Raw genomic sequence first — 12,248 nt, 5'->3', positions numbered from 1 at the left:
TGGTCCCCTCTGCTTACAGGTGTCTTCCATCTTCGATCCAGGCTTGGATCCATCGAACAATCTTCACTGGTCGCCTGCCAGCAACTCCTTCTTTCAGGCTCCTGGTTCGTCAACAAGGGTTTCCGACGACACTTGAACCCTATGCAGCCGCAGCCCCTGGGCTAGGTAACTTCGGCATTTCGGGGCCCCAGCATAGCCTCACTATCCAAGGGTCCAGATCCACTTTCGTTTTCAGCCTACCTTATCAGGTTCGCCCGAGAACACTAACTTTGCTTTAACTAGCCTCCATAGACTTTGTCCCGCATCCCGCGTGAGAGTGCACACTCTGCACCCGAGTCCCCTAGGCCTCCTACTAGTAATCTGAAGGTTCAGTAACGTAGTCCTAGCAATTCCAAAGCCTATTAGTACAGTACTTACCTGCTAGTAATTTCGCATTCCACTTCCATAGTATATGGTTTTCCGTGCCCCTCGGGCATTTGTGTAAATTGTGCAACTTAAAGTATTTTCGTAAGAGTTTTGTTGTGTGCTTAGTACCATGTCCTCATAAAGAGTACAGGGCTGTTGTGATCTAAATACATACATTGTTTATTTTCATAACACTTGTGTGGTGTCCTTTCACTTGGTGTTCAAGGGGTATATGTGATGGTATAACAGCTGGCTTAACACGCCCTCTAGAGTTTAGCCCGAAGACTGCTCTTGTCCATGCTACTAGGATAGCTGGTCTATCGGTTGACTTACAACCAATCACCATAAGGGTTGTTTGGACTGATACATAGTGATCACTAGAATAGTGAACACTGAATATCAGGCCAACTTCTCACAGTGTAGACATTTATATACTGACGTGTAGCACACAAATGGGAAACATTATGGCTACAGCCACTAATGGAGGCGAGTATGGTAAGCTCTAGGAGGGAGAAAATCACCCAAAAATTATTATAAACTCTGAACTCTGTAGAGTCCTAATTGTCTATGTTGCTTTCTGTTATAAATCCCTTAATTGCCAATATATCACGGGAGGCCACTTTATAGCTCAGCTTATTATTATTATTATTATTAGTGTATTTTCTATAGCGCGCAGCTACCCCAACGGGGTGTCCCGGCGCTTCAGCTGTCAGATGAGGGGAAATTAACAGAAGAGGAGAGTTTTTAGAGCTTACGGGAATGTGACTCCAGCAGTAGACCTCCAGATGAGCAGACGGGCCCAGGCTTGTCACTTCGGAATGGCCAGCACCAGTCCTTGGCAGGGTGTGGGCATGCAGGGTTTGAATCTTAATAGTGGTGCCCTCTCCTTGTGAAGGGGGGTTGCGGAAAGGTGGACAATGAAATCTATTTGTAAATGGAATGCCAGCTTGAACAGTGTTTTTAATTCCTTTTTGAAACCTAAAGGACAAGGCAGGGCCCTTCAGCCAGGAACAAAGATGTACCAGTGGCGTGCACCCTGGACTCAGATTTGCAGTCATCTTTAATCTGGACTCACTGATAGAGGCTTTGGCGTGGCGCGCAGCAGGATGTTTAGTGCATCATGATCTGATGGCTGGTACCATTCATGACTGCTGTGCAGGCTGCACTATGAATAACACTTCATAAGGATGATAAAGTTGAAGAAAAACTACTATGTAACAATTAAGCACCTAATGTAACACCATTTGAGGATAACACATGTATGTAGAAAGTGTTTGAAAGTCAACAACCTTAATATCTTCCTAAACCATATAATTATCATTTTAATAGTGGTTACTACCAAATGTCCATTCTGTAATTAATGGTGTACAGGTATAAAATCATTCAAGGTTCTCACAGCACTTAGTATAAAGGCATTCACTTCAACAGAATGAAAGACCCCCAGGGCACAGGACAGCGGTAGAATAGTTTTGTGGCTTGCTTACATCTGTGTGGCGTTTGATACCACGGATCAAGGGATGGGCCTGGAAATTGTACCTCCAAATCTGCAGTCTATAGAGGACTAGATATTTTCTTGTTACTTTAACCCCTCCCATGCTCGTGACGGAACCGTTCCGTCACGAGCCTCGGGTGGGCTGTGCTTGTGCCGGAACGGTTCCATCACGGCCCGCTAGCGGCGCGAATTCCGCGCCTGCGCTGGGCGTTCTAAAGAGCGGGCGGGGCTGTGACGGAACCGTTCCGTCACAAGCACAGCTCACCCGAGGCTCGTGAAGGAGCGGTTCCGTCATGAGCACGGGAGCGCCGCGCGGTCCGCCTCCCCCTTAGCGCTGCGGCGGAATAGCCGCCGCAGCGAAGGGGTTAAATTCCATCAATATTCTACTGTGGCAGTCGGCAGTAGGTCCAATCACTATTGCCAAATTCCTGCTCTCACAAGTGCTTATAGGATCATACGCGTCACCTATAACTTTCAATATGTAGGCTGGGTCCCGTGCAAAGTTGCCAAGCCAGTATGTACACACTTTGACTAAAGGGGCCTGCAAGATGTGCTTTGAGGTATGCATCCACTGTCAAAACCAGTGTGAGCCTTTCAGTCTATACATTCGAATATCAGCGAAGACAACCCAGTCTTTCTTTCTTGGGGGGCGGTTTCATGGAGTACCATGGGCAACAGCAACCTTTTTTTATGTGCAGCACTTAGAAATGCTAAAAACGGAGGCCTAACGGATATATGACCCTGCTTGCAGGTCAGGCCGCCCCCAACACCGCACATCTCCGCCTGTGTGTTCCCGCCTTTGAGCCAGCTACTGCCGCCTCGTGAGTTCGCAGCTACACCCCACCCCCCCCACTTCACCCTCCATCACTGGTAAACCTGTACTGTGCTGTTTTGTTCCTGTTCTGTTGTTTAGTCTAAAACTGTACTGTGCCACTTTTATTTTTTCCCTGTTACCGGTTCTGTTGCCCTGCGTTGTGTAGTGCCCCTGCCCCCTTTTTCCTTCCGTCTCTCTCCGTCCCGTCCATTCACACCGCTGCCTCCCTGCGGCCCCCCCCCTTCTCACATTCGCCGCCCCGCTCCCACCTCCCAGCTGCTCCTCCCTCCCACATCCTTTTATATGGTGGCCGCGCTGAAGGCACGCCTAAGGCAAGCCCGTCTGCGCCTGGACCGCGCCCAGCGCCAGAACCCCCTTGGACCTCGAAGACACCACGATACCAGTCTACACTACGACGCCAGCCCCCTCCACGCCCTCAACCCCGGGCGACAACAAACATGCTACCGGGCCACCCAGAAGCGCACCCAAGGGCCCTTCACCAGTATCCGACCCGCAAAACCACCAACCAACGAACCCAACCACGTGAGGTGCATCCTCCTCAACACCCACTCTGCCCGCAAACACGCAGTCAAAATCTGGGACCTCCTCAACTCAACTGCCCCAGGCGTCGCCTTCCTGACGGAGACCTGGCTGACCCCCCACTTAGCACCAGACATCGCAATAGCCATCCCGGAAGGATACAAGATCGCCCGCAGAGACCACAACAACGGAACAGGAGGTGGAATTGCCATCGTCCACAAGAACAACCTTAGCGTCTCGACCAGCACCGCCGACCCACTCAGCACCTCCGAACACCTGCACTTCCAGATTCACACAGACCCAAACACCTCCCTCAGAGGAACCCTCATGTACAGACTCCCTGGACCCATTCACCATTTCAGTGACTCCATCACCGACCTCATCAGCATCCACGCCCTCGCCTCCACAGACTACATCCTCCTCGGGGACCTGAACTTCCACCTCGAGAACAACAACTACGTCAACTCCAACACCCTGATCGCCACCCACGCCGCCGGTCACACTCTAGACCCCATTTTCTCCGCAAGCCCCCATGTCTCCTTCAACCACACCACCGAACCCCACTGGACCGACCACTGCTGCGTCCACTTCACCTTCAGGAAGCCCACCGCACCCAACAGATGCCCCGTCGCTGCTGGGGAAAAGTGACCGAAGAGCAGCTAGCCACCACCCCCGCCCAGAGCCCACCAGCCGACCCGACACTGCCGCCCTCAACCTCCATCAGTGGATCAACGACTGCGCCAACACCCTCGCCCCACTCAAGACACCCTCCAACCCCCACTGAAGCAAGAAAGCCACCTGGTTCACTGAAGACCTCCAGGCCTCCAAGCGTACCTGCCGGAAACTGGAAAAGATCTGGCTCCGCGAACGATCAGCAGACAACTATACGGCCCTCAAGAACGCAACCCGCAGTCACAATACAACTCATCAGAACCGCCAAGAGGACCGCATTCAAGGACCGCCTGGATAACAATGCACACAACAGCAAAGAGCTCTTCAGCATCGTGAAGGACCTCTCCAACCCCAGCTCCAACACCAACGACATCCCCCATTCGTAGGACCTGTGCGACTCACTGGCCACCTACTTCCACCGTAAGATCACAGACATCCACGGCAGCTTCAAAGGCACGACCGCCCCGCCAACCACGAGACCCCCACCGCCACGACCACCTGCCGCATGATCGCATGGTCCAACGTCAACGACGATGACACCATCAAAACGATGAACTCCGTCCACTATGGATCCCCGTCTGACCCATGCCCACACCACGTCTTCAACAAAGCCAGCCCAATCATCGCACCCCATCTCCGGAAAATCATCAAGAGATAGCAACATTCCCAGAGAGCTGGAAGCACGCCGAGATCAACGCCTTACTCAAGAAACCCAAGACGGAAACCAAGGACCTCAAGAACTTCCGTCCCATCTCCCTGCTCCTGTTCCTGACGAAGGTCACCGAGAAAATGGTCAACAAGCAACTGACCCGCTACTTCGAGGACAACAACATCCTAGACCCATCCCAATCCGGTTTCCGCTGCAACAACAGCACCAAAACCGCCCTCATCGCTGCTACCGATGACATCAGGACCCTGCTCGACAACAGAAAAACAGCAGCCCTCATACTCCTGGACCTGTCATCCGCCTTCGACACAGTCTGCCACCACACACTATGAACACACCTACACGACGTAGGGATCCAAGAGAAGGCCCTGGACTGGACCACATCCTTCCTCTCCGGCAGAACACAGAGCGTCTGCCTCCCACTGTTCAGCTCCACCGCCACCAAGATAATCTGCGGTGTACCCCAGGGCTCCTCATTCAGCCCAACGCTGTTCAACATATACATGGCACCCCTTGCCTTCGTCGGCCGTCAGCACGACCTCAACATCATCTCCTACGCCGACGACACCCAGCTGATCATCCCCAAGAGGATAACCTTCAAACTCCTCATCCATGCACACAAGGCCCTCCACAACGCCGGCCCAGCGTACCTCAACAATCGACTCAGCTTCTACGCCCCTACCCGCAAGCTACGCTCCACCGGCCTCGCCCTCGCCACAGTGCTGCGAATCCGAAGAACAACCGGCAGCGGCAGATCCTTCTCCCACCTCGCCGCCAAGACCTGGAACACCTTCCCCACCAACTTACGGCAGACCCAGGATGTCCAGGCCTTCAGACTCCTTCTCAAGACCTGGCTCTTCGATCAGTAGCAGCACCCCACCCCACCTTTGCAACCCTCACGGGTATGTAGCACACTTAACAAATGTCCTGATTGATTGATTGAAACATTAGGAGTACTTCACACTCACTTCTCTTGGTGTGCGTTGTGGGGGCCTCAATACTTCATAAAACAACACAGCTAACAGAACTGTTGATTCCGTCCTTGTGATGCTCAAGCCCTTCTAGGACACCTCTTTAGATTCAAATAGGAATTTGAGGCATGAGGCACAGGCCCTGCATAGCATTTAACTTTCAGATTTTACATTTCCAACCGTAAAGCGTGGCTACAACAAAAATGTATGAGATTAACTGTTCAGACGGCCTAGCCTGCTTACCATTTAAAAGGTCGCTGCAGATAGGAATATTTAAAAGGTGTATATGGATTGTACACCGTTTTTTTGTTGTTGTTACCAGAGCACTCTGCGTTGCTTTGTCCAGAATGCAATACCCTACAATACAAGTTGGAAAACTTGCGGTATAAACTTAATATTGTGGCTAATATTTACGGAACAACATGTTAAACAGTAGATCTGAATTGCCAAGTGGTACAGTTTCTTATTTGCTTCAGCCCAGGGGGAAACTCTAAAATACAGTTATACGGGGTGGCCTTGTAAGACAGTGAAAATTGTATTTTGTTTCCAAAGTTAAAGTATGAGGCTTTTTTCATTTATTTACACAAGTGGAGTCAATTATTTATAGTAACAGATTTGCACAGTGGAAAGCTTTGAGGTTCATTAAAAGCAACCCTAGCAATCTGAAAAATCTTGCCTACAAAAAGTGGTGTGCCTCAATTTGACACTATTTATACATTCATGTTAAGGTCCAAAAGCAGACATTAAAAGTGAAAAAAAAGAAAATTCAAAACTAGCAACAGGATGAAAGAAAATTTGTGAATTACAGTATACATGAGAGGGAACCAGAGATAACAGAGCATTAGCAGACAGGGATCGAAACTTATCAGGGTGAGGAGCAATGCACAGTAGCAGAGCAAGATGATGAAAAATGTACAAATGGCAGGGGACCAAGAAGGGGAGAGAAAGGAAAATTGGAATGCAAAGAATGAGAAGTGATAAAGGAAGGAGTAAGCTAACATCATCCAAGACAGGATTTCAAAAGACGTATCATGGATGTCGCACATTACCAAAGTTAGACATAACAAGGGTATTGTGGCTCTGTAAAGGAGTGCAAGTTAGGTCTGCTTTTGGATTAGTTCTAGGCTTTTTAATAAAGGGGACTACTGGATCTATTTCTGCTCTGGAATTTGGTCAGCATGCTGGGAAAAGAATCCTTCCCTATCTAGTTATGCAGCTGTTTTCCCACAGCCGGTGTATTATGCTTTGGAGTCTAAACAGACCTATCCACAAATCTTCTCTCCCACTCCGACTTCATTTAATAAGGGTACAAATTAAAGATGATCTCTGAATACCAATGCGTTGTGCTATAAGTCACATAATGGCACAGATTACATCACCTCTATTATATCCCAAGCTAAACTGTGAATATGTATTCAGTCAAAAACCATTTTCCCCAGAGTACCCTTAGTTGCACAGCTCTAAAACATCGGTGGGAAAAAGCCCTCAACTTCGAGAGTCCAAGTTCACATGCAAGCGATGTGAACAAAGAAAGGATGGGGGCTAAAAGTCTGCATGTATGGTTACATCAAATGCCCATTACCTGCATCCCGAGGACAAAGAGGTACTTCATGCCCAACTGCAGAAGGGCTGCTGAGAACTTCTCCGGTGATTCCCTCAGCCTCATCTCCATCAAGGGTGCCTCCTGGTCTTCCTCAGCCTTCCCAGAGTGGACCCCTTTCTTCAGCCTCTGCTTCTGTGAACTGGAGGCCTCCCCTAGAAAGGGCCAGAACAGCAGCAGAGGGCAGCCGACTACCTCGAGGGTACAAATGGAGAAAGTTACTATGAGGACAGAGGACAGCAAAGGTCAATGTAACAGAACTTAAAAATACAGCTCACAACCACCAACACAAAACGAGAACAAGAATGCTCCACAATCAAAGGCAATTCCTTCCACAAGGCTACAATTAAATAAGGGCACAAATGTTTTGGTTATAAGTCGGTTTGTTCTCAAGGACTGTAATAATAACCAGAATCAGAATATTGTATTATGTTCTTTAAAAATAACATGTTCCCATGACTAATCAAACACTCTCATTTTGCAACTTTTCCCATGGGTTTGTGTAGACCAGAATCAGAATCCGACACGAGATCCAGTAGAAGAAAAAGAGGGGTAGGTGTTCATAAAGAAAGGGCATATGCTGGCCATTCAGAATCAGATTTCAATCTTCATCAACAGGAAGGCGCAATGGTACATGTTGGAGATGGATGGGAATGTTTCTTACCTGTAACTCTAGGTGGCATTTCGAGAATCCTCTGCGCTGACGAACGCTAACATGATTTCCATAGGATACCAGTAAATGTTTGAAACACTGTTTAAAACTCAAATTGGGGGTTTGTCGTCGTCAATTGGAAGGATTGCCATGCTAAAGATCTACAATGACAATAAACCTTACCTTCTCAGTCATGGGGTCCTTACCATATGATGCCTGCTAGATTATAACAAATTAGTTCACTCACATGGTAGGAAGGGCTCAGGATAAGGCCAAATTCCCATTAATGGAAAGGATTTCTAAGGGTAGCTTGTCCCACCCGGAGATTAGATTAAAAAAAAAATCTCAGTCAATAACATAATGCTTGCCAGAAGCATACGTATCAATCTCCATGTCGCAGTGCAAGATATTTCAGCAGTAGGAGCGTTATCTATTAAGGTGGCGATATCCAACTTACCTATAGTAGAGTGAAATCAAAAGTAACAAGTATATATATATATATATATATATATATATACATATATATATATATATATATATATATATATATATATATGCCACGAATACCTTCTCCACAGAAAGTCATATATATATATATATTTATTTTTTTTAAACAGATTATAGATGAAGGAGTTATACCTATATGCAACAATGTTTGTTTTAAAGTAATGATAATTATACATAAAGCCATGTATTTTGATCCCCCTAATATTATAGCCACCAAAGTTATCTGGCACATCCCTGACCAAGCCTTCCATTCTAGCTCACCTCAATGTGCCCCAAGCTAGAACAGGGACACAGTGGTACAGCATTCTCCAGTGCCACTGCCAAATGCCGGAACATGCTCCCTCTTCTGCTCCACAACTAACCCAAGCCACTGATGCTCAGAAACTCTTAAGACTTGATTGTTCAACCAATACTGTACTTGGTCACTTTTTGTGATACTTCAATGGTTTTTTATCTTGTTTTAGAATGTTGTAATGCAGAAAGTGCAAAAAATTAGCACAAACTTCTGCTCAAACAACAGATTACCATGTCACTTTTAGTATGTCAATAAGTTGTCTACAGTTTGCTAACACAACCTTCTGCAAGAACAGATCCTTCTGGCTATCAAAATAGGTATTCCAGTCCCCACAACAGTATACAGTACTGAAGCGGCTTACTACTCCCTCAATTCTTCATATTTTGTTTTTAACAATTTTATTAGCATCTTCAAATATGCATTATGAAACAGTATGTTGTTACATTTTCAGTGGTATAGACATTATTCAGTTTCTTACATACACTGACAAGCGTCTGTAATATTTTGTATTAAAGCATACAATTATTCGGCCCATGAGTGGGCATTTCATGGCTCCAATTTAAACTACAATAATGCGATCAAAGCAAGAATTCTCGGGACGTGGCTTTCGACTGAAGAACATGGACGCAGCTTAGGAGAGCTCCGGCGCCCACCACCGATGTCCCACTACTCCTGGCACTAATCCTGCAGTCTACACAGCGCAGTCCGTCAGCAACGAAACCGCAACGCCTCCGGTGCCTTATGCTGCAATCTGAACGGAAAACAAGCTGCCGGAGCCGAACTGGACCAGGGGCCAGAGTTGCGGCCTAGCCCTGGTGGAGAAGCCGGGAGCCACAGTAGCCATCGTAGCCGCACGCAGCTGTGACGCAAGCGGCTGTGAGTCACAGACGCTGCCGACCTCTGGGTGAATATCGCCCGGTACTCTAAGCGGAGACCCGGCTGTAAGGCGCACATCCTGGTCTGGGCGGCGGAGCCACTGCGGACGATCGGGAGGCGGGAGGGGCTGCTTTCAGGCCTCCCCCTTTGAATATCCTGCACGGACCTGCGGCGCATTCAAGGAGACCGGTGAGATACAGCGGCCCGCTGCATTCGGTGTCCCGCGTGGAGGGTGCTCCTTCAAGCAGCGGTGAGAATCGTGCTCAGAGACGATGGGGATGCCAGAGTGAGGGAAGCCGAATCCCTGAAGGAGACAATCTCGGCCTGATAGGAGTGCTTGCTGACGGTTGGGGACCACTCTTTGAGTGGAGGGAGCAGAAACGATTTGAGGAGTGCAGGAGAGGTGCTGCTGGGGGGCTGCTCCCGACCATGCACGGTAAACAGACCCCAATGGAACCTATCGACGGAGCTACCGCCCTAGAAGGTGTGATAGAGTGAGGCGCAGTGACTGGGCCGGAACGCATTTACTGTTCCTGGCACTTAGACAAGGTGGTCCATACAGGCGGCTCTTGACCCGTGAGCATTGGCCTAAAGCTCCCTGCAGAGATAATCGCTCTTGCAGTGCCGCTGCGCACATGATAGGTGCCCACTCCATAGATACAGCGCCATCAGTACAAGAGGCCCCAAATCGGTACAAAGCAATCGCATTGAGAAATATGCCGTCGCAAAGGATCCCAGGCTGGAACCACAGCGACATCAAGCACCGTAAATAGTCAGCAACCGGAACTGCCTAAAGAGGTGACCCTCCAGGATGTAATCACCAGCCTGCCACAAATGCAGACCTCTATAGGTACCATCTCTAGTGATGTTACACTACTATGGGCAGATTTCTCAAAGATAAGCTCAAGGGTGGCAGAGGTGAAAACCACAACGAAGACCCTATCAGCGGACACCGCAACCCTGCAGTGGCAGGTGCGACAGCTGGAATTGGCGCAGAAACAACTGACTGAGAAGCTCAACGATCAGGAAGGGCGCTCTCGGCGCAACATGTCCGCTTAGTTGGTGTTCCGGAAAGTGTCAAGGGGCCGGTCTTAGACCTATTTGTGGAAGAGTTGGTACAAATGCAACTATGCCCTCGTGGACTCTCAAAATTTTTCTCGGTTGAAAGGGCACACAGAGTCCCGGGTGGGCGGCCCAGGCCGGGAGCCCCCCACGGCCCATCCTAGCAAGACTATTTAATTTTCTGGACAGAGATGCGATCCTGCAGGCGGCTAGGATCGGCCAACCACTTCGAATAGACTACAGTGTGGTGACCCTTTACCCGGACTATACAGCCGCTGTTACTGCCCAGCGAAGCAATTTTACGGAGGTCAAGCGAGAGCTCCGTAACAGATAACTTAAATAAGCAATGCTGTATCCGGCTAAGTTGAGAGTCCAGGCAGAAGGAAAGACATAGTTCTTCGAAACACCAAGTGAGGCGCAGGACTGGCTGGAGGGATGGAGACCAGCGAAAAGAAGCCACGGCCGAGAGTCGCGACGGTGGCGATGGCCCTCGCGGACAGTCCCAGACGAGGAAGTGGGAGCAGTGCAAGATCTGAACGAGAAGGCGGGCAACGACAGGGAAGGATTTTAAGGACAGAACAGTTATAGTACCATGGAGCGCGGCCAGTCTGCCGGCGGCACATGAGATCCCACCCATGGGGCGTGGCTTGAGAGCCGATGGCGGAGGAAGCGTGAGCCTGCAGCTCCGCGCTAGCACGATGATTATCCTGACCAGGGGACAGCTGTGGCCCCCCAAACTGACCCCCGGCATAGGGGAGCCACGGAGGTAGGAAGACTATTGCGGAGCGCCCCCCCCCTCGACGACAGGAGACCCTGCGCTGAGGACAAGCTCTCCTTCCCCACCTTGACAGACTTGCATCACGGGCGGATTGCCACTTGCTACGCGGTGAGTGGCTTCGGCGAGGGGCTTTTGTGCGTGGCTCAGTGGCGCAGAACAGGAGCAAAGAGGATTGCCCATAACCGGGCCGTTGGTGTTCCTACAGCCGTTGGTATACCCGGGTGGCTTAAAGTTGCTGTGGTGGCCCTGACGAGCCAGTCCCTGCCTGATTTTGGGGAATCGCTGCCGCAGGAGCTAAGTGCATGGCGATGGTGCTTAGCACTCCCTTACCCTCCCTTACCCCCGTAGGGGTGTGTGCAACGGACTATCCCGGGGCCTGAGGAGGGAGATCACATCCTGGACTGGCCCGGGCCAGCGGCCCTTGAGCATGGGGAAACCCTGGGGAAGGCAGGGGGGACCCCCTCGGACGGCGCGGAACCGGATGGAGAGCGGGGACCGCGGACCCGGACACCGACCCTCCTGGACTGCTCCCGCAGCGCCAGGTGGACCAGATTCTACAGGCTATAACGGACACTAGAACGGCCCTCCAACAAGACATCGCACAGGTGGCGACGGGCCTAGGGCTCCTGAGGGCTGACCATGCTAAACTGTCGGACAGGGTGCGACAAACGGAACTCACACTGAAGAACGTGGGGCCTGCACAGCATAAGTTGGACGCCCAGGTGGTAGATGTTATGGCCCGATTGCAGACCTTGAAAAAGAGAGCGGATGATGCGGAAGGCCGCAATAGGAGGAATGACGTCATAGTGGTGGGCTTGCCAGAACGGATTGAGGGGACTGACATGGTGGCATATCTGGAGCGCTGGTTCCAGGAGGTGGTCGCGCCGGAAGGCCTGTCGCAGTTCTACATGCTGGAA

At 50.0% G+C, this 12,248-nt stretch overlaps 1 protein-coding gene across 2 annotated transcripts in view; it reads right to left on the bottom strand.

Moving 5' to 3' along the window:
• Positions 1–12,248, bottom strand: part of PIGO (phosphatidylinositol glycan anchor biosynthesis class O) — a 159,347-nt gene that overhangs the window by 53,621 nt on the left and 93,478 nt on the right. Inside the window, exon 9 of one of the 2 annotated variants that reach the window (XR_015309267.1) lies at positions 7,144–7,356. Coding sequence is in view for 1 of the 2 variants with exons in the window: in XM_086960251.1 (XP_086816377.1) it covers positions 7,144–7,352 (209 nt within the window). In the remaining variant the exon portion in view is untranslated. The remainder of the gene's footprint in view (positions 1–7,143; positions 7,357–12,248) is intronic. The other variant, XM_086960251.1, reaches the window with a different exon arrangement.

The sequence above is a fragment of the Lissotriton vulgaris genome, chromosome 3_1 (assembly GCF_964263255.1).
Source record: "Lissotriton vulgaris chromosome 3_1, aLisVul1.2, whole genome shotgun sequence".
In the NCBI taxonomy this organism is placed as follows: domain Eukaryota; kingdom Metazoa; phylum Chordata; class Amphibia; order Caudata; family Salamandridae; genus Lissotriton; species Lissotriton vulgaris.
The sequence above is the reverse complement of the archived record's forward strand: the minus strand, read 5'-3'. Positions and strand labels throughout refer to the sequence as shown.